Source organism: Tachysurus vachellii, chromosome 2 (genome assembly GCF_030014155.1).
Source record: "Tachysurus vachellii isolate PV-2020 chromosome 2, HZAU_Pvac_v1, whole genome shotgun sequence".
Lineage (NCBI taxonomy): Eukaryota > Metazoa > Chordata > Actinopteri > Siluriformes > Bagridae > Tachysurus > Tachysurus vachellii.
The window spans coordinates 10,685,872-10,710,093 of record NC_083461.1 but is presented as its reverse complement, the minus strand read 5'-3'; the positions used below and the strand labels follow the sequence as shown (position 1 = coordinate 10,710,093).

General features: G+C 37.9%; 1 protein-coding gene across 2 annotated transcripts in view; it reads right to left on the bottom strand.

Moving 5' to 3' along the window:
• The window catches only part of LOC132863641 (testican-2-like), a 40,162-nt gene extending 16,154 nt beyond the window's left edge, over positions 1-24,008 (bottom strand). For both annotated transcript variants that reach the window (XM_060896568.1, XM_060896575.1), the window contains exons 1-2: positions 23,687-24,008; positions 2,108-2,153 (exon numbers count right to left, since the gene is read on the bottom strand). In XM_060896568.1, the coding sequence (XP_060752551.1) occupies positions 2,108-2,153; positions 23,687-23,881 (241 nt within the window). In that variant the 5' untranslated portion in view covers positions 23,882-24,008. The remainder of the gene's footprint in view (positions 1-2,107; positions 2,154-23,686) is intronic.
• Between the last annotated feature and the right edge of the window lie 214 nt (positions 24,009-24,222).

Here is a 24,222-nt window from a genome sequence, read left to right as displayed (position 1 = left end):
CTCCTGAGAATATAAATGGTGTGATGCAAAATTGCACTGTTCTCTTCTGCAAGTAGAAGTATGTAGTGAATACACTGTGACATTTTTACACCACTTTGATACACCACTTTGTATCTGTCCCAGTCATGCCTCAGAGTCTCTGATGATACAGTACACTAACACCAACTTAAAATATTGCTAGTTGTGTTTCTGGAGTTGTTAGGCTTCTCACTAGAAAGGCAAAAAAGAGCATTTTATATTTTTCTGGTGTTGCCAGTTTAAGGATTTTAGCTGAGATGAATTTGTGTCTTATATATAAGAAATGTAAACTTAAATCCATTCTGTTTTTCCTATATATGGTTCCAGGGAACCTGAAGGCTACCCAAGGGACACAATGGATGCCATGGACAAAGTGCCAACCCATAGCATGGCAAAATGACACACACACACACACACACACACACACACAGAAAAACACAATACTTGCAATTTAGAGAGGCCAATGAACCTGCAATGCATGTCCTTGGACTGAGGTGGAAACCCCTGAAGCACATGAAGATAGCAAACACATAGCAGTGGCAGGAATCGCAAAAGGAATAACAAACATGCTAACCACTAAGCCACCTTGCCCCAGAAACATAAACTTAGCACACAAAATGATCTTAAAGCTTATCTGGAAAGCTGCCACTTAAAATCTTGTGCTTTGAGAAGGTGAGTGGAAAGATAAGCTTGCTATAGATAACTTTAAATGTGCTGTGGTGGATCAATTGAGTCTAAATGCTTATCAGGAAGACTGGATAGGAATTATATAAATGTTCTACAGATAAAGTCAGGGACTTGAATATAATGAAAGGCAACTTTAGATATTATCTTGTGCAGAAGATGGTTTGCATGAATAGAGGCAACTAGATGATGAGTAAGTCTAAATCCTAGCAAAAAGTTGTGTGAATGATGAAAGAGTGAATCAAGCGTTATAAAAAAAATACAAAGTCGATGTGAAAAATAATATACAGTATTTCAGAAAGTTAAAAGTAAACAAAAATGGGGATATTTTGTTATAAGAAGCTTTTTTGAGTCTTTTGGAGGATTGTGATTTTAAATATGACATTATGTCTTCATATAAATTACGACAGGAGGCTACAGAAGACAAAACACTGATATGCATTGAAATAATTATATGAACCCTGGTACAGGCAATCATTTAGCATCTGCAATCCAGCTCTATTTGAGTCAGGTTTATTTACTAAAATCGGTTTCTCATTCTGTAGATTAACATATAATCAAGCTTTGCAAATCTTAGAAGTTGTTTTTTTTTGTTTGTTTTTTTAATTTAAGGAAAACCCAACATAAAGTGTAAGATGTTGGGTGAGTATGACACACCAGTACAACTTTCTACACATTTCTGGATGCACAAGATTCTACACATCTCTGGAACTAGAACAACTGGATAGATAAACACCATTGTTCCTCATGGTATTGGCTCATTTTGTGTTCAAAAATTCAAAAATTTCCTATCGGCATTCATTTAGTTTAAGAGTCAATGGATATTTAGTGTATAACATACGGTTCACATTATATGAAGGTTTTGAAACCAGTCTGTTAGACCTCATACCCTGTGAATGGGGGTGTGGTCATCCTCAACAAGACCACTCCCACCAGGATAGAAAATTTTCATCAATGTATAAAGGTGATCAAGCAGAAGAGATCTGCAATGATGCTTCGCTCAAACCATGTCAGCAAAATGCCTTGCATTGTCAAACAGACCCATTGTTTTTCCTTTTATTTGATATCCAACTGTATCTTCACTGCTGGTGTCAGGGATTGAACACATCTGTGGCGAAGGACTGTGTTTGCCAATGCACAAAGATGAAGAGTGTTTCCTGCCAAGTACTCGTTGGAGGCAAAACAATGGGCACATGGGAAACCATGTCAGAAATCATCCTATTACCTTAAATGTTTGATCGAATCAACTGTGGCAGACTGGAGACTAGAGACAGATGTGAGGAAGCTGTTGAATCAAATTGCAATTTCAAACAAAAGGAAATCTCACACACTGTAGTAGTGAGAATAAGGCATGGTAGGTTACGCTGCATAGTTTTGAAGAGACAAGAATGATACTAGTACTCACTTTCCTCAGAACCCTGGGGATCGTCCACACTTCTGACGTAGTCATCCTAACAAAACAATGATCAATTTTTAATGAATGAATATTTTACATGATTATACAGTTAAATGCATTGCAACTAGAGGCTTGTTGAAATGTTAAAGTATTCTCTGCACATGAAAAGTAACAACTTATAAAATGGGCTCATGCCTCTGTCACTATGGGAACACAGATCACAACTTGACGCAAGTTCACACCCACGATAACAGAACAAGAAGAAATGCACTCTGTGCAACACACTCCATGACTAAAAGGGATAGATATAAATATAGATTTGATGGCTTTGACCTGTTCAGTCACATTTTATTCTTAAGACACAGCAGGAAATAAGTCTAACTCAAAACTCTGAAAATTAAATGTGGTACCGCTTTTATTCTGGTGTCCCTAAAGTCTTTACAAGCTGGAAGACAGCTCAGAGTGATTTGATAAATTGCAACCTGTATCTGAAACACACTTCTTCTGATTAAAATAGGAAAAAAAAAAGACATTACATTGTAAAATAAGATTACGCACCTCTACTTCCTTCCATGCGTTAGGCAGAGCAGGAGGAGAAACGTGAAAAAAGAGAAATCGATGGAAAACATGTTAGTGAAAGACACATCAAAAAGCGTGCGTTTATATGCAGTGCACATGGTGAAATCTAAGCACAATGTTGCCTGCTCGAAAAAGTACATGTGAAATCCAAGGATGGTTCATTAAAAAAAATATGAATATTATTAATATGTTTAAAATATTTATTTTATATACTAGCCAGAGGCAAGACTAAATATCTGTCCCCTGCCCCAGATGACTGAACCAACATGAATAAACAACCCTGCCTGTAAGAAAACAACAAAAAAGCAGAGGCATATTGATGTAGATGATAAAATGGGAAAGAAATGGATAATAAATAGCAATTTCTTCAAAGACTTTAATGATAGCTTCACAATAATCATTTCATTTGCTTTACTGTTGGATTTTATTTAGATTGGATTTAACTTTCAGACTTTTCCATCTTAGATTATACTGTGTACTTCTGAATAATTTATATTCCTGTAGTGTATCACAAATGTAAGAATTGTGCCTTTGTAATTTTGGCTATTGCCTGGTTATTATTTTCTTTTAATTTGGTCATCACTAAGTGGAAGGGCGAGGGCTAACACATGCTTACATTTACATTTACGGCATTTAGCAGACACCCTTATCCAGAGTGACTTACCAACTGAGCAACTGAGGGTTAAGGGCCTTGCTCAGGGGCCCAGCAGTGGCAGCTTGGTGGACCTGGGGTTCGAACCCATAACCTTCCGATCAGTAGCCCAACACCTTAACCACTGAGCTACCACATCCCCACATGCTTCCTTTAAGACCTCTCTACCTAATGACTTGTTCATGTCTTTCTGATTAACCGTGGACACACCTGACTATGTATAAGGCACAGGGCAACATCAGGGTTTAGTTAATTAACCTAGCCTGATCATCCAGCTACTGAAGTTTGTGGCATATACTGGTTTCAAAATTGTGACCTCCCAAAGAAAGAACAAACACTTTTGTTCTTTCGGTTTGTTGTGCCAAAATAGAGTAAGTATAGTACATCCTTCAATAGTTTACCCATCAATGATTAAATGATACTGTCCAGTGGTCAAAGGATTGGGTATTAAGGAGTGTTACAGTACAATAATGAGGTCCTGGGATTTGATGCCCCTGTAGCTTATCGGGACCTTGATGCCCCTGTAGCTTATCGATAGTCTCTGAATCATGTGCTCTCTCATATACAGACTTTCCTAACCAAAATATAATCCCAGACCACCACTGTTACCTCTAAGCTGTGCACATGCACAATCGAGTTTTCTAATGATGCTCCCATGCAGAAAATTATTAACTACTCTTAAAACAAAAAATGCATTGGTCCGGTCCGCACAGCATGCCAGTTACTGCAAAGTTACACACTCCATGCCCAAAGAGGAAAGGACGGAAATGGACACTGACACTAAATTCAGTCGCTACATTAGTTTAGCTTAGCAAATCATGTCAATACCTCTGACAATCATCCATTAAATATGATTAGTCTAGCAGTGCTGACATGTGTTTCCCAGTCTAGCCATCCGCAATCAGTGCAGCCAGAATCTGTGTGGCTCATGGGATATTTCTGCTCAAATGGAAAAAGAGTCTGTTCAGTAGAAATAGATTTTGTTGAGCAAGAAAAAAATGAGAGGAAATGTTGCAGCTCACAGAAGACTATACATGTAATAATAATAATAATAATAATAATAATAATAATAATAATAATAATAATAATAATAATAATAATATGTGGCACTTGAACCACTCTACATGTATGCTGTAGGAACACTAAACAACACAAAAGAATTGCCATTTTTTAAGCACCTAGCAAGACTGAAGCATAAGTTCCCTCTCAGTGCTTACTCATGCTCAGTAAACAGTAAACGCTCAACGCCTTTCACACTAGTCAGATTTATTTTACTCTACAAATGTGCTGTGCCAAAGCAAACACAGCACCACTTGCTCATTTTAGCACCTAATGTGTAAATAAAAGCATTCAGTGGGCATACATCCCCTTATGCTTAACAGAGATGTGTGATGTAGTGTGAAATTTAACTTTGATGATACCAATGACAAGGGATACTGAACATAAACACCATAAATACTGTTTATAATGTGCACGTTCAGCATTACAATATCCAACTCTGTGTTATGAATGCTTTTTGAATTGAGTAATTAATGTGCATTTTTACTACACAGCCTGGTCTTTACTCCCACCATGCTGAGACAAGCCGGCTGTGACTGTTGAAGTGGTGGGGGTGAGTTGAGCTGTGTTCTTCACACCAGGGCGTCCCGAAGGTCACCAGATTCATAGCAGCTGACAGCACTAGCTTACCCGCTATAGAGAAGGACACTGTAGTGGGATGCTCAGGTTAATGGAGCATAACTGTCCAGATGCTGCTTTGCCTCTCCTGGGCATTGTGTTAACACTAATACTAAAGCTATTCCGGCAGAGTTTGGACACAAGCCTGGCTGCAACACTCTGTTAGACACTAGAGATACCAGCCAGAGCAATGTCTTTAAGATTAAACTGTTATCACACATATATGTATTTTGCAAGGGCACACACACCCATGCACAGCTTGATGGATAGTCCTAGCCTGGACACACACACACACACCCACACACGTACAAAAAACATAAACGGCACTATTTGAGCAAAAGGTTGTGGACACCTGACCATCACACCCATACAGTATGTATGTCTTCCAATTACTGTTCTACAAAGTTGTAAGCACCCAATTTTAGAGGATGTCTGTATGCTGTAGCATTACAAAATCCCTTCTCTTGTTCTATCATGGCCATGAACCTGTGACCTCTATGAATACATGGTTTGCCAAGAGTGGTGTGGAACAACTTAAGTGCCCTGCAATGAGCCCTCCACAACCCAACTCAACACCTTTGGGATGAACTGAAATGGGATTTTGAACAATCATAAGCATTTCCATAAACATTCTTCCATATAGTGTAGATTAAAAATATCTACACACGCTAAAATGGTTACTGTCAAAAGTTTGCACTAGTCTCTGCAGGTTCTCTAGGAAAGGTTCTTGTACCATATAAAAAAAATAAAAAATACAATTAACAACATCACTAACAAACAAGACAAGAACACTGTGAGTGCTACAGACAAACCTTTTTAGTTCTGATCATGCTTTAGTGTAAGTGGAGCGTGACCTACTGGGAGCCTCTGAGGAGATTCAGCCTGGTTTATATTTGCATCTGTAAGCCACACTGCTCTGGTACATGGGCTCAAAACACTCAAGAGTCTGCAGCTTCACACCCTTACAGTTTTCAGTGAACAAGGCAGCCAAGGCTCAAGTAAAGACCAACAGAGTGCTTTTCAAATTACACAAAGATTGAACAAGTTAGATTTGTCAGTTAAATGACATAACAGAAGCTTTGTGATTACTGAGAATTCAAATTTGTAAAGACTATTGATATCTGGGTGCCCATTTTTCTCCAATTTATTTGAATGTGGTCTAGATAAATGCAGAACTGGCACCTTGACGAGAAAAAATAAAAAAAATTCTTGAGGCTATAACGGCTGTACTGAGTGAAAACTTGACATCCCAACAGAAAGCAATGTCTAACCCTTTTATACAGTTCTACAGAATGCTTGCAAACCCAGCAGACTGTTATGAAAATGAAATGATAAAAGGAGATGTTTAACATGCAGCACATTTTCTCTGCAATGAGCCAGGACTCAAACAGCCCTTTAAATTCCCTTTCAAGGTGTTAAATGGATGGATCAAGTCTAATGCTGCGTTTAAATGGGGTTTGAAAAGATTGAATACGCTTGTTGTATTCTCAATTTTAGGAGTCAAGATTTTCAGATTTTTGTTAATGACAAAAACCACAGAAAGTCTAATGACTGACTCTTTGTCCAGTTATACTGTAATTAAAGTCAGCAGAGTAGAGTCTTTTCTTAGTAATATAGCAACACATAGGAGGCTACTAGTAATATTCCTGGTAGTTTTGTTATTAACTAAATTACCAGGGGGATGTGGTAGCCTAGTGGTTAAGGTGTTGGAAGGTGGTTGGAAGGTGGTGAGTTTGAATCCCAGGTCCAACAAACTACCACTGCTGGGCCCCTGAGCAAGGTCCTTAACCCTCAATTACTCAGTTGTAAAAAATTAGTCTGCCAAATGCTGTAAATGTCAACTAGCTTTAAATGCTTTAGCCTAACAACCGTGTTGCTACTTAAGAACTTAATACAAAGTGTACAGTATGGGAATAAATGTTCATTTCACTATGAGTTCGCTTTGTATGTAGAATACATTGGTGCTGTGAAACAGGCCTGGAAAATTCTCTCTAAAACCCTAATTATTAGTCAAATGTTTTTTTTTTTAGGTTGTACATACTGCATGCCTGTTTCCTGATACAGAAAATAAAAGGATCGGTAATTAGTGGTTTCAGCAACAAAGGGCTCTGAGTGTGTTTAAAGAATCTTTACACACTGCCCTCCAGGCACCAGTACAGTTTGTATAATAGTTAACAATTCCATAAAACAATTTAAAAAAATGCTTTTTTATATAGACACCTAATTAAATTTAGCCTCAAATTTAGCTTCACACAGCAGATTTTGGTGAATCCATATTTCCTTCAAACTTGATTATGGATCTATGAAGAGGTGATTCACCACCTTGACAGCAAGAGCTTTATGTTTGAGAGTAGGAGGATTGCGTTTGGTGTGCTTATCCTGTATGACTAATGCTGTTTTTATGGATGTAGGTGGATAATTTGCTACATATGCCTACCCTGGGTATTTCTCATGAATGTTAAGTATTATTGGGAGGTCAACTGAAATCCTGTCACCGATATTTAAATTAGTACATCTGCTCATTAAATACATAATTAAACCCTAGATGCTGATGTGCTTATGGTAATATTCTACTAGACACTTAGCTGGGGCATAGAGAAGAGGGGATTCTAGGTTTGATCTCTCCTGCAGCCCTGGAATCCACTAAAATATAGTAAATGTAAAAAATTTGAATCACATTTTACCAGCTGATATGATGACAGACACATAAAATTCCCAAAATATTCTGTTTGAAAGCCACTAACCAACAATATACACTGATATAAATAAAGAGATGATGAAATACTGGAAGTGTATCACAGGAGGAGAATAAGAGAGACAGATTTAAAGTCTATTCATTCATTCATTCATCTTCTACCGCTTATCCGAACTACCTCGGGTCACGGGGAGCCTGTGCCTATCTCAGGCGTCATTGGGCATCAAGGCAGGATACACCCTGGACGGAGTGCCAACCCATCACAGGGCACACACACACTCTCATTCACTCACGCAATCACACACTAGGGACAATTTTCCAGAGATGCCAATCAACCTACCATGCATGTCTTTGGACTGGGGGAGGAAACCGGAGTACCCGGAGGAAACCCCCGAGGCACGGGGAGAACATGCAAACTCCACACACACAAGGTGGAGGCGGGAATCGAACCCCGACCCTGGAGGTGTGAGGCGAACGTGCTAACCACTAAGCCACCGTGCCCCCCGATTTAAAGTCTAATAAGGTAATATTTCATTTTCCTAATTACTAGCATATTAGCATATCATTTTCTTTCATTAAGATCTAAGAAATGTATTTGTTAAATATGGTTTAATTGCAACACATATTAGTGTCATTATAATGGTAAGATCGGTTAACAGTAGATCTTCCCATATGGAATTAAATAATGTCAATGTCCCATGTCAATAATTACAACACTAGCTAATCGTTAGAATATATGAGCTCATGTATGTGACAGTGGGTAGATGGCATTTTTTCTCTGAACACTTTACACTGCCCTGTGATGCAGCAAGAGAAATTTGAAAAGATCTGATGCTGACTTCTCTTGTCGCCGAGGAAGCATGTGTTAGATTTCACCCTCCTCAGCTGGTAGCTTTTGTACGATAGAGCAGAGCTTTCTGATGAGTGGAAATTGCCAGGAGTTAAAAAAAAATTCATGACAGAACTTTGGAAGTAAAGTTCCACTGGATGTACAACGCAAAATGCCGGAAAGTTTTTACATTTATTAACTTAATGGCCAAAATCATGCTGTGGTTTTAAATTTAGCGCATTTTCTATACAAATTTTTTCATACTTTTATATTCTTGGTTATATCATTATATTCTACTCATTTATCCAACACATTTATTTGCAAAGAAAAATACAGAATGAACAACAATAGAAAGCAAATTCGACATATCCTTCATGTATTTGTTTTTGGGATGTTATTGTATTTGAGCTGGACACAGACTGTAAACTTGGGAAGGCATCCTCTGTGGGCTGATTCTTAGCTGAGACGTGGTTATGACTATGCTCACAGCTTCAAACTCAGATTCCCATCATTACTAGCACTCTATGTCAAATATAGTTTCGGAATTGGCACTGCATTAGGTAGCTAAAGTAGTTATATGATGAAATAGTTGCATGTTGATGTGTCAGCTCACGTAAAGCTGACAAAAATGAAAAAGTTATAGAACAGCTGGACTCACATATGCTTGCCGCAATAACAACAGAAGAGATTAGATTGTTAACATTAGATTACCTGCTCTCATGTAACCATGTGAGGAAACCTATAATAAAAACAAATTTTTTAAATAAATTTCTTGCCAAAGCACAGGCAGTATACATCAATCTGTCCTAACATTAAAAATAGGTGAGGTGTATAACACTATCACGTAACAGCAGCAACTTCATTCTTGAAGTTCATGTGCTGGAAGGAAAAAATAGGCAAACATAAGGATATAAGGAAGTTTGACATGAGTTAAATTGAGATGGCTATATGACTGGGTCAAAGCATTTCTGTGTCAGCAGGTCTTGAGGGATATTTCTGGTATGCAGTGGTTAACCTACGTACCAATCTACAGAAGGGCAAACAGTGAATCGGCCACAAGGTCATTGTTGCAGACCAAGTACACCCCTTTATGGTAGGGGTATTCTCTAATGGCAGTGGCCTCTTTCAGCAGGATAATGCTCTGTGCCACATTGCAAATATGTTCATGAGTGTTTTGAGGAACATGGCAAAGAGTTCAAAGTGTTGGCTTGGCCTCCAAAATCCCCAGACCTCAATTCAATGGAGTAGTGTGATTCAGGATGGACCCAACTCTTTTTACAGGATTTAAAGGATGCTGCTAACATCTTGGTGCTAGATCCCACCACACACTTTTTGTGGAGGTTTCCCGGAGTCCATAAATCAAAGGATCAGGGCTGTTTTGGTGGTGCAACAGAGACTTACATAATATTAGGCAGATAGTTATAATGTAATGGCTGATCTGTGTATATTTCTTGTGTATTTCTCATTTTGTAAAATAAAAAACTACTATAGGAAAAAAAAATATTTGAAAAGAACTGCAAACTTTTAAAGTCAATGGTTTGCCGAGGATGAATATTTATAACTCTTCAAAACAACACAATACCGGGAGACTGAGCAGCCTGCTCCTGTTGTTATACAGAGATAACATCTCTGTGAGTTTCATGAAGGAATCCTGTAAATTATTCCTGCTATCTAAAAGCCAATCTGACACATGAGAGGATTTGCAATAAGACGTCTCTGAATCCTCAGATCGGAGCCGTACACACGGTGCTACATCACAGGTAACAGAGCCTTCTCATAATACACCGGGAATCAAGACAAGAACAAGACAATAAAGGATCTGAAAATAAAACTGAAGTGTTGACTTACTGGAATCAGTGAAAATGATGTGGAAATGATCAAGTAAATGTTTTAATGACTTTTTTCCCCAGTCATTTCCCTAATTATTGGCATCCGTTAAGAGAGTTAACAAACATGGCAGTAAAAATGAAATCTAATTAGTATTTTTGTTCACTTGTTCTCTGTCTTGTTTGTAAAGACATTTGGACATCTGCAGCCGTAATATACAGTCACAGTTGCAATTGGTGCTCTCACAGAAGACATACTGGGAATATAAGGCTTGATTTTCAGTTGAGAGGAAAACCCATCAGTCCAGTCACTCACAGCATGCAATACTGCTGATTAAAGTCATTTCAGTAGGATCACTTGGACAAATTAACAAGCTCTCTTCTTTTCATGCTCACAAAGACACATTCAAACACACATACAGACACAGACACACAATGTAGATTTTAACTCATTCTATTAAATAATGTCAGAATGTGACATTTTAATTTGAATTATACATATTAATTAAACATCAAAACCCAGATGTGAGGGTCAGTGTGTGGGTGACAGTACGTGTAGGAAAGAGTTAAGGCTCTCTGAGACTCACTGCAGAGAGCATCTTGCTTCGCTCTGTAAGAACAGGGACATCAGCATAAAGGAAGCAGCCTTTCCCTTCATCAGATAGCAAATGCCTGAGGAGCCTGAGGTGAGACAGCCATATTGCCCTTGGCAAGAGCACGTAGCAGTAGACACAGTACTTCCTATGGAGCAAATGCATCAGGACACTCAGTGGTGTCCCTTCCAAAATTATTTATACCCTGCAGTTGGCATGCAACAGACAGCAGAGCAGCATGGAGGAGCTGAAAAGGCCAGGTGTGCTTAGCAGATGCTTCATTAAGAATTAAGCACTGTGATGAGGCGAGAGAGTGTGTGCATTGATAACTCACATCCCGTAGCCTCCCACAGCACAGCAGTACTCATTAATATATGAACATCATGCACTATAGAACCAACACTGTGTACTGCATATACAATTCCAGCAGCAGGAACTCAGAACGTTCTCGTTCCCCACTGGAAGTTAAAGAATTTTAACTGAGCAGTTCAATATTCGTTGTGTGGATAGAAAAAATCCACCCTGTACAATTTGTATACTAATCTTTTAAATGAACTTCCATCAACTTTTTTAGTTTTAATTCTTTCATCAAGGTTGCTATTTTCATTTTGCCATTTTCCCACATTACCCACAATGCCATTTAACTAATAGCTTTTAGTGGGGCAAGTAAAATTTAGCTCTCGCTTTATCTCAAACTAAAAACAGCTTCAACGTTCGTACTTATACTACTGTTAATGCCATCGGCACGTCATGGTAATAAAGTAAGCTCTTGCTCTTTTGCTTTAAGGAGCTAATCCAGCTGTGGACAACTGACCAGTGATGATGTTCATCTTCAAAATCAAGAAAAATAATTAATTTTCATAGACGATTCTAGAAAAAAAATTAAACAGAAACCTAAATTTAAGCTAAATTGAAGATGCCTTAAGAGTCAATATGCAGCTATAAGCACTATGGATAAAAATGAAATAAATGTTTAGGGTGAATAAAGATTTCCAATCCATGCACTACAGTACATATATGTGGGGTGGCTGCATTTGAGGCTCATTAGCATAACAGTAAGCTGACACATCTACATGTTATTAAGATACTCCGTGCCTTTCTTCTACTGAAAGAAGTGTGTGTTGTTAAAAAGGAAACATACTGTTATCCACGTTATATTTGTTTGTTTTGAGCTGGAGTCCGGTGGGTTTTGCTCACCCTTGCCGTTTTCCTCTAGCCTCTCTACTTCCTTGGCTAACCATCAAGTATTCTCTCTATGCTGTGGGTGCGTGTTGCCAAAAAAAGAGAAAACACATTATTTTACAATGTTTCCTGGTCACTGCTATTTCTTACCAATGTACGTAGTATCTAACAGCTGCAAATGAGCAAAGTATTTATCTGACTCATTCCTCCTAGGATTGAGACCCATGAAAATCTGAACAATAGGCTGTGTGACAATTTCTCTGTTAATTTATGATATATTACCCAAGCCTGCAGGATCTCAGAATATACTTTCTTTGAACTCCTCTGGGCTGCAAATCAAAAGACTAATTCTAACCTACCTAGATCAAGACAGAAAGAAAAATAATAATGATCCTATTACCAGGATTTGAAGAAATTATTATGTGAAATGAATTACACCGGAGGATTCAAATTATTCCCTCTACTAACTGGAGAAACAATTTGCACTGTCCCACTATTCATTCTCCACTAGTAATTGTATCATAAAAAGTTTTCGATAATAAAGATTATTAAATAGTCTGTGTTTTGTGGTTTTAATTAACACTAGATTCACTAGTGGTAAAATATTACTGGCATCTCTAACTAAAAATCTGAAACAACAACAAACAAACTGTTATAATGTTCATGGAGGGTGCCAAGACTTCTGCAACTGACTATGACTAATGTACAATCTGTCACGGATTCACAGCTTTACTCGGTTTGACATTTAAGCAGTTAATAAAACCAGAGAAAGCTGACTTCCGGCTAAATAAACCTTACACAGATGATATTCCTATGACCTTTCGATCTATTAATGTTTGCTTTATATCAGTGTGTGTAGGCAAAGGCATTTAAAGATTTGAGCAATTATAACTACCACCATCATCTGGCGCTGTGGATTTTTTTGTTTCTTTTTTCATCTGTACTTATACTATGGCAGTAACATTTCAATGACTATGCAGTATAACAGCATGACTTTGACAGTGCTCTATGAGAAACAGTGCACCTCTTCTCCAATAATACATTCAGCAGAATTTTTTTCTGTTCAGCGACTGATCATAGTTTTTGCTTTATTGACATTTATTATGTGACAGCCTGAGCACACAAAGCGTGTGCATCACTGTACAGTACACTCTGTTCACTTTGTCCAATGTCAAATGGGCTGAACCAAAAAAAAGTCTGTTTAGTGATTAATAACACCTCAACAACTCCTCTTTAAGGTGTTCACTCATTATCATTTATATATATATATATATATATATATATACAGGGAGTGCAGAATTATTAGGGAAGTTGTATTTTTGAGGATTAATTTTATTATTGAACAACAACCATGTTCTCAATGAACCCAAAAAACTCATTAATAGCAAAGCTGAATATTTTTGGAAGTAGTTTTTAGTTTGTTTGTAGTTTTAGCTATTTTAGGAGGATATCTGTGTGTGCAGGTGACTATTACTGTGCATAATTATTAGGCAACTTAACAAAAAACAAATATATACCCATTTCAATTATTTATTTTCACCAGTGAAACCAATATTACATCTCAACATTCACTAATATACATTTCTGACATTCAAAAACAAAACAAAAACAAATCAGTGACCAATATAGCCACCTTTCTTTGCAAGGACACTCAAAAGCCTGCCATCCATGGATTCTGTCAGTGTTTTGATCTGTTCACCGTCAACATTGCGTGCAGCAGCAACCACAGCCTCCCAGACACTCTTCAGAGAGGTGTACTGTTTTCCCTCCTTGTAAATCTCACATTTGATGATGGACCACAGGTTCTCTATGGGGTTCAGATCAGGTGAACAAGGAGGCCATGTCATTAGTTTTTCTTCTTTTAGACCCTTTCTTGCCAGCCACGCTGTGGAGTACTTGGACGCGTGTGATGGAGCATTGTCCTGCATGAAAATCATGTTTTTCTTGAAGGATGCAGACTTCTTCCTGTACCACTGCTTGAAGAAGGTGTCTTCCAGAAACTGGCAGTAGGACTGGGAGTTGAGCTTGACCCCATCCTCAACCCGAAAAGGCCCCACAAGCTCATCTTTGATGATACCAGCCCAAACCAGTACTCCACCTCCACCTTGCTGGCGTCTCAGTCGGACTGGAGCTCTCTGCCCTTTACCGATCCAGCCACGAGCCCATCCATCTGGCCCATCAAGACTCACTCTCATTTCATCAGTCCATAAAACCTTAGAAAAATCAGTCTTCAGATATTTCTTGGCCCAGTCTTGACGTTTCAGCTTGTGTGTCTTGTTCAGTGGTGGTCGTTTTTCAGCCTTTCTTACCTTGGCCATGTCTCTGAGTATTGCACACCTTGTGCTTTTGGGCACTCCAGTGATGTTGCAGCTCTGAAATATGGCAAAACTGGTGGCAAGTGGCATCTTGGCAGCTGCACGCTTGACTTTTCTCAGTTCATGGGCAGTTATTTTGCGCCTTGGTTTTTCCACACGCTTCTTGCGACCCTGTTGACTATTTTGAATGAAACGCTTGATTGTTCGATGATCACGCTTCAGAAGCTTGGCAATTTTAAGAGTGCTGCATCCCTCTGCAAGATATCTCACTATTTTTGACTTTTCGGAGCCTGTCAAGTCCTTCTTTTGACCCATTTTGCCAAAGGAAAGGAAGTTGCCTAATAATTATGCACACCTGATATAGGGTGTAGATGTCATTAGACCACACCCCTTCTCATTACAGAGATGCACATCACCTAATATGCTTAATTGGTTGTAGGCTTTCGAGCCTATACAGCTTGGAGTAAGACAACATGCATAAAGAGGATGATGTGGTCAAAATACTCATTTGCCTAATAATTCTGCACTCCCTGTATATATAAACACACACACATACATATATATACATATATGTATGTGTGTGTGTGTGTGTGTGTATATATATATATATATATATATATATATATATATATATATATATATAAAATTTATATTGTTTGCAAACAATATTGAAAATAATGTGATATTCACAATGAATATCCCAAACAAGCTTTTATGGAAAGAGACAGATAACCTCAGGTACTTGTTCATGACCAAAGGAGTGGAACCTGTGGTCTTATGGCCTTCTGATGTTGTACTGTAGCTCATCCACCATAGGGTTTGAAGCGTTGTGTATTATACAATGTTTTTCTTCTCACCATCAGTTCAGACCAGTCTTGTCATTCTCCTCTGATCTCTGTCCTCAACAAGGTGTTTCAGCCTTGTTATTTCCACCCCATTTTGCAGCAACTGGCTAATTGTAAAGCTGCACAAATAAGCAGGCGTGTTCCTAATAAAGTGGACAGTGAGTGTATATGTACTGTATATAACCTCCACCGTTAATGCTAGCTATATTCATACGGCTAATTGACAGATTATTTCAGGAAACATTTTTTGGGTGCAATCCAAAAACTTGTGTCCAAAAAAATCTCTATATAACCTTTCTATCTATTTTGTGTTGCATTCTTTCATGCCTTTACTATAGCTAGAAATTTTTCCTAAAGATTTATTAGCCATGGAAGGTACAGAAACTAAATGAGCTGCATTGTTATGACAGTGAATAACCTCAGAAATATGCTTCCCTAGCAGATGATATAGCAGTCATAGCAGATCACATATAATAGCCACTGGCTTTCACCACAAACAACTCATACCTACTTTCAGCCAATAAGCATTACAGTAAGTACCTTGGAGAAAAAAATTCAAAATCACAATTCAACACAATTCAGAAAGCCTGAAAGTATCCAATGTGACACTGAACTGCCTTTTCTCACTAACTGACATACATTATAAAGAAGGACAGCCAATTTAGAGGCAGAAGAGGCAAATGATGCCCATGAGCCAAATAGCAGTGTCCCCTGTGTCTCTCCTCCTAATGAAGAGTGTGGGAAAATGTAGGCCATTTGTAAAGGGATGGTTATACTCAGACATTTCTGTTAATTAAATGTGCAGGTTTTTATGTTCAAAAAGGTCAAGAGATTTATCGAAGCAAATGAAATGATTTGATGAGTCTGTATGAAATGGTCAGTGCTTTTTTGTGTGATGTTTAGAACTTTAGAGAAACGATAGTACAAGGACAAACATCCTTTCATTACTGAGAACTTTAATGAGTTTGCACATTAGCAGATTGAGAATGGTCTTAAAAAGAAAGACTAAAGAGGACAGACTTGCTAAAATTCTGCTAAGCACAGAATTAACCACGATCATCAACATAATTTGTCAAATAGCACAGGTATTGTAGCATCTGAGACAAACTAGGGGTTAATTCATTGAAATACTTTCAGTATAGACAATCTCATTAAACTGAGTACTAAACTGTCGAGTGACGTATAGCTTTACCTTTACCTTGAGTGTAAAGCTTTACTCTAACAGATAATTTCTGTGAATTATTTACCATAAATCCTTTTGTAAAGGTACACTGTAGTTACATTTCAAGGTCAGATACACATATTATAGATAAACACACACATATATACAAAAATCTCCTCCCATCCTCTACACCACCTATCCTACTGGGTCTCTGGGAACCTGAAGAATATCCCAGAAGACTCAGGCTACAAGGCAAGGAAACACCCTGGACAGGATTTAGAGCAGATCATTTAGAGCTAGCAATCAGCCAAATCTTTTTTTCCCCATCATTTTTTTATATTCTTTTTTCAAGAATAGGTTTTGTTGCAGAATTTAGGCACTAGTGATAGGTTCTAGTACATCTTTAACTGATTTACTCAAATTTGTGTCTTTGGCACTGTTCATGATTATGGAATGCGAAAGAATTATTGTACTTTATATATACGAGTGAAGCGATTCAAGCCAATCACTCTGATTTACAATCATAATGTGGCTATAAATTACAGCAAAAAGAATTTTTGTGGTTTGCTGCAGTTAATGAAGATCAATGTTAATGTGTTATGACCGGATTAAGATAAATGGGAACTGGGGTTACATGGTGATTAAGCTGTAATGCTTAACAACAACAACAGCAACAACACTATAGTTTTTACTACTCTGTTGGTGTGATGTGGCTGTAAATGTGCTGTGACTGCTCTCTTAAGCAGAGTGAAAAACATGTCAGGTGAAAGAGTAGTTACAGTTCAGTCCTTGCACCAATTCCTCTGATCTTATTCTATTATTATCTACTAATTTTCCTTTATTCCATTACAGCATTTCTTATCTTTAATGTGGGGTTCATATTATTAATATCAGTTATAAGTATTTGGAGCGGGATCAAATCACACCATCTCAAATCTGATTATAACATGTTAACATTAAGCTAAATACCCTATATGTGCCAACGCAAACTCAGCTGGAATGGGCATATCAAAAGGATTTTTACATTTTTTTTTTTTAAATCACATCACATGACTGAAATGACTCTAATGCCTGCAAACACAAAGCTATGCATCTGGATTTTATGACTTCCAGCCCTAATCTTGAACAGCACATAAGCTGCCATCCAAACCCCAGAGCAAACAATGATGTGCTTCAAGTTCATTCATTTAGCAGTCTGCCAATGAGGAACTGTCTGACAAATCTAGTGTTTTGTTGTTTATGATGCACATGGGTCATGCGTGTGATGATTATAATATTGATGTGCCACTGGGGTTTCAGAGCAGAGGTCTGTTCACACTAATGACAGACACGGCTCAATTCCAAAGTAAATGTGAACCACAGACTGAAGAATCTAAAAAATAAATAAATAAATAAATAAATAAATAAAAACAAGATTGAGCAATAACGCTTATAATCTTAATATTATTTATAGCTACATACATTTTTTGGCATATCCCATTTTTTTTTATATAACCACATGAAATTACATGTTTGTACAGTCCAATTAAATTTCAGTACACAGATCTGTTAAATAAATAAATAATCTGTTTTCTGCACACAATACATTCAGATCCATGGAGAGATATTTCCATAAAACATGCTAGGAATAATTTCATCTTCAAATTCATGTTCAGTCCAAAATTTTATCACTTCACAAGTTACTTTATTTGAACTAATTTATGTTTTTTCTTCTTTCTACTGCTCCCTGTTCAGGGTCGCCACAGCAGATCATGTGGTCTGCATATTAAATTTGGCACAGGTTTTACACAACCCTCCCATTTAACCTGGGCTTGGGACCGGCACTGAGAGTTAATTCTCCAATGGCTGGGTCAGCTCCAGGGAATCAAACCCGGGCCACAGCAATGAGAGTGCAGGATCCTTATTAATTTATGTAACCACTCAAATTCACAACATCATTTAAAATATCAGAAAAACAATCAAAAATTCTAAATCTTAAATATACTTACTGAACAGCAATGTTATTGCTTCTTCAAGATTTGATTCAAAATGTGATTATTTGATCAATAAATAAATGAATTGATTTAAACTAGGAGTAAACACCTTGTTAAAAAATATTTAGACCGATAAAATGACCTACAATCCAATGGCAACATTAAATACACAAATTTCTCAATAAGGAATAAATTCAAGCAGTGTCTTTTTGCACTTTTTTTACTTTTACGATATAAAAAGATTACACTGTACACTAAAAAAGAAAATATAAATGATCCACTCCATCACCCATATGTCTTGCCTCATCTGATATTCAGTCTTTGGTAATTGAAAATATTTTCATGAGCTATCATACTGCTTCTGTTTTCATTTAACTAAACTGAAAAATTGAGCTCAGAGTAATAAATGACATCCAAATACCTTTGATAAGTGAATAATGATTCCCAGACTAAGCACAGACCGAATCAGCGTCACAAAAGTCACTCCTGATCAATCCTCAGGTATTCTCTGAAATTAAATCCAAGTTAATTATCGCTGAAACGCGTGGCTGTGTTTTCTGCTGTGCGGCCCAGTAAAGGGTTATTACATTTATATGCAAATGTGTATGATTTTCACAGTTTATGATTGTTGACTGAAGTATTTTGCATGTAACAGTTTTCAGAAGAACATTTAAGTAAATGGGGGGCACGGTGGCTTAGTGGTTAGCACGTTCGCCTCACACCTCCAGGGTCGGGGTTCGATTCCCGCCTCCACCTTGTGTGTGTGGAGTTTGCATGTTCTCCTTCATCTTCATCTTCTACCGCTTATCCGAACTACCTCGGGTCACGGGGAGCCTGTGCCTATCTCAGGCGTCATTGGGCATCAAGGCAGGATACACCCTGGACGGAGTGCCAACCCATCGCAGGGCACACACACACACACACACTCATGCAATCACACACTAGGGACAATTTTCCAGAGATGCCAATCAACCTACCATGCATGTCTTTGGACAGGGGGAGGAAACCGGAGTACCAGGAGGAAACCCCCGAGGCACAGGGAGAACATGCAAACTCCACACACACAAGGTGGAGACGGGAATCGAACCCCGACCCTGGAGGTGTGAGGCGAACGTGCTAACCACTAAGCCACCGTGCCCCCCGAATTTGGATAATAAATGCTTATATTTCTGGGAGAAAATAAGCTGCTGATTTGTCATTTACATGTAATAAAAATAACATCTGTCATTTAAAAATGCTTATGTGCTAAGATTTAAAATATAGCCATAATAAAGCAAACAGTTAATATTTGCTGTCCTATTTTTTATTTTTTTGGACTACGGGTACTTTCACATGCTACTCAAATGAAAACATATCTCAAACCAGCAGAAGGATTACATTCTGTTCGCTTTTTTCTGTGGTGAAAGAATCACAGCAGACAAACAAGAAGCAGTTACACAGCTCGTCTGATCCAATAAACATGCTTCCCACAAGGGTCACAGCAATCACTCTGACTTCAAAAAAAAAAAAAAAAAGGTCAGAACTGGTAGCTTAGAAAAGTAAAACATTTAAATGGGATGGAAAGTTAAAACCATTAGATAGACATTTGGTCCTGAAGATTTTCTGTTTAAAAGTCTGTCAGTGCCAGGCGTGGTTAATAAATGCTGACTAATAGATCAGCAGGTGTTGTAGTGGGTGGGAGGCAGCTGGGTAAATGAGTCCCATCAGTGCGTAAAGGACACAGACACACATGTCCAGTGTGTCAACAACTACTATCCTCCATTTAATCAGTTAATTGACTGCTACAGCTAGACAATTCAGATATACAGTACCTGCTCACAAAGACAACACAAAGCAGCTAATTTACCCCGGTAGACATTTCATACCACTTCCTTTATCCGTTCATCTCTTTCAGCTCTCGCATACAGTCAAACAATACAACCTTTAATATGGAGCTTCTGTATCATAAATGGTGTCTGTGAAGGTTCATTTTGAGTCTAATCCATTGGGAATCCATTTTTAAGCATCTACAAATTCTAGATCAACGTCAAAGTTCTAGACCTTCTGTGGAATGTTCTGGAAAAGAAGAATCTTAAATTATTGTTGCTTCACATTTTACATGCAAGCAATATAGCAAAAAATACCTAGATATGAGAAGTCACGTTCACAAATCCTGTACCATATTAAGTTTTGTTGGGATTTTGCACTAGTTTACTGCGAGTATCCATTTTATTCTTTTTATAATAATCTCCTTTTATATTTCGTTCAAATGTAAAATGCACATTTTCCTTCCACAGCCATTTCTCAGAACTGAGAGCAGAGGTCAATTGTGCTCTCATGAACCTGAGCATTTATAGAAAGAAAGAAAAAAAGCAATAATATGATTGAGGCAGTGGGGTGACTTACACCATTGTATTACAGTCTCTACAGTCACTTTATAAACCATATTTTTTAAATTGTGGAAACAAGGGAGGAAAAAAACAAACCTCACAGCAGAATCAGTCACTTGTTTTAGTGAGTAGGGATGTGTTTATAAAAATCACTGACACCTGATGATCAGCACAACCCTGAAAATAGATCATGAATCAAATGGATCACAGTATTGATATATTGTCATATTGCCTGGGTGATGCTTTTATCCAGATCAAATGGCAAACAGTATACTGTCACAGGAGATGAAGAGATGAAAATATCCGACAGCAACATGACAGTGTAATTCATCCTTCACCAGTGAAGCCGTCAATCCATTTTTTTCTCACTGGTGCACTCAATAAATTAAAAACTCACTCCAGTAGCCTGACTGGTGCAGTGACCCGTGACTCACTGCAGCTGCTCCCTCATGCACATCACTTCCCCTCACCTGTCACCTGGTAGCTCATGAATGCTAATCTAATTCAAATGTTTTTGAAGACAATTTCTCTATAAAGTATAACATGTGAAGAGGTCAATCATAAGTTCAAAATATCTTCTGGAATTCAGGAAGACAGACAGGGAATTTGTATTGTAAGATCCAACTCACTTGGCTTCTGATGTCTTAAGATCATTCATTTGGACAAATTAATAATGAATCGCAAGTGTTCTTATGGTTCTTATACATTTCTGCTTACCAAACAAGAACTCCGGTAAACGGAAAGGTTGAAAAACATGTTAACAGAACTTTCGATCTGATAATGAATACATTTTAGTAATCGTTTTTAAAAAGTAGAATAATAAAATATCAAACTGTGACAGTATGTTAGATAATTCTGATGATGCCTACATCCTTCACATGTTAGCTGTTATGTTGGCATAAACACAATTATGTTAATCTGCAGTAATTGCAGCAACCTGTAAAAACAGTGTTTATATTCCAGACAGAGATTGCTAATATACAGCACCTGCTTCCACCACAGCTTGACTCCTTGTGTCTCTCCCTTCACCTGTCACCTGTCCTACTCCTGCTCCTGGCATCCTGCTGTCTCATCAAAGGAAAATCTCACGCAAAATAAATAAACCAATATGTGTCTCCCTGGCTCAAACTCAAGCGGACGGCAGCTCCTGAGGGAGAAACCTAGTCTTCAGCTGACATTTTTCTCCCTCCATTTCAAACAATGAGATTTGGGGCAAGAAAACATTGTCTCCATGGAAGAGTGAGTGTGTTTGCAGTCATACATGTCCTTATCCTTCCTGCATTGTAACACTCTTTCTCAGTGTAGGCTGAGGTATGTGTCAATCAATAAATATTGATTAAGGCATACAGGCACTAATCAAGGACTCCGTTTGGAGGAAGATGTCATATGTGTGAAGAAATACTGCTCATCCCTGCTGGCCTAGCAAAGCCACCCTGGTTCAATTTCAATCATGCCACGCTCACAATATGATTAGTTACCACAACCCACAATCAATCCGCAACTACAATCTTGCTATATTTTAATCTCTAATCACGTTGAATTTTCTCAAAAACAAATTGTACTCATTTGTGAGCAGACTAATGCCCAATACTCGAATAGCAGGAACTCCATTAAAGGTTCTTCTAGTGTATTTTTTTTTTATAATCATTGTATCATTAGCTGAATTATTGTAATCATTATCTATGGTATTTCTATTTTCCACAGTAGTTAATGTGATGATGAAAAGAGGAAAGAGATAACAGATGACATGTGACTGATTCTAGACATATTTAATGGTGTTCTAACAGGATCTAAATAATTTTTACACAAGTAGGCTATGGCGTAGTATACTATAATGTGACCTCGAGGTAAATCTCTGGTTTAATGCTGACATAATGATCATAATAGACTATTTAACCTATCTGCAAGAAAACGACAAACAATTCTCATGGTCATCTAGACATACCTGGTGAATATGTATCTAGGGTATAATAATAAATGAAATTTCTTACTGAATATCTCCTGAATCTGTAAATCAATGACCAAATAAATGACACCATATTTCTTGTGTGTTTAGTTTATTTTTGTTGTTGTTGTTTTTTTTTTTACATTTTAAAAGGATGATACAATCTGACAAAGCTTTAAAGGGAAAAAATAGGATGATTAATTTAGGACTAATTACAGGAAATTTGATTAGGAAAGGTGAATTTAAGGTGTCCGACCAAATCAACAAAGTATGGATGGTTTGTTGTGTACTATATAGTAAGTAAGTGTGCGGCTTTGGACGCAGGTATGGTGACGGGTGAGCACTGTTAGTCCTTACTATTTAGTAGAGTAGTATGGATTAGTAGTATTTATATAAAACGTGTGTCGGGTCGAGTGTCTTATTGCGTCTCGGGCGTGGCGACAATAGACCAGATTTCTCAGTTATTCCCAGGTGAAGCAGAAAGGTCTTGGATATAACCTCTCAAGCCCACTGTTTAAATCCAAAAACGACAGTCGGTTTGAGGGACACGGACACGTTTTCGAGCGAGAGAGACAGAAATGAAAAACGTGCCCCAGGCAGGTTTAAGTAACTCACCTGAGAGCAAGAGCGCACGCGCGTTTATCTACCCAAACATGCATGTCTACTCAATATTCCAGCTTTTGTCATTTCAATAACCAAAAGCAATCAGAAATACACCTAAATCAGATTGCATTCTTGCGAAATAACCGAACTAAAAGACTACACAAGCCTGCTCAGGTGAAAAAAAAATCGATATATCTAGAAATTAGAGAGTCTGACGTCTAAGTTACCAAATAAGAAATACACAGCATTATTCTTTATGAACATAACAGTGATGTGACATGTATTTATTAGTTCGTCCTAATCCATGTAATAAATGAAACTCATGTAAAATATGCGTGCTCACGTCTCTGAAGCGGTTCCAGTGCTTTATCTTGCGGCTGTATTGAGAGATAGTAGACAGCCATTGCTCGTCTTCCAGGAAATTGCCGCCGGTTTTGTCCGGCTCTTTTCCGCTCCGCACAGAGCCCTGAACACCGCAGAATCCTGCCAACACGAAGAGCAGGACGTGGAGAAGCAGCGCACTCCTTAAACCGGCCATCTGTCCTGTGTGTGTGGAGTAAAGAGGTCTCTATCGTCCTAGAGCGCACTGCTCAGTGAACGGTGAGGGATAATGATGTCTTCAGGCAGGATTGTGTAGAGGTGTGTGTGTGTGTGTGTGTGTGTGTGTCTGTCTCTCTCGCTCTCTCTCTCTCTCTCTCTCTCTCAAGCACACACACCAGGAGAGAGAGAGAGAGAAAGAGAGAGAGAGAGAATATGATATATACATATGATTGTATCATTGTTTATATATATAAACAATGATACAATCATATGTAGATTGTCTAGCCTTTCTTATATATATGCTACTACAAGATCAAAGATCAAATCAATATGTGTGAT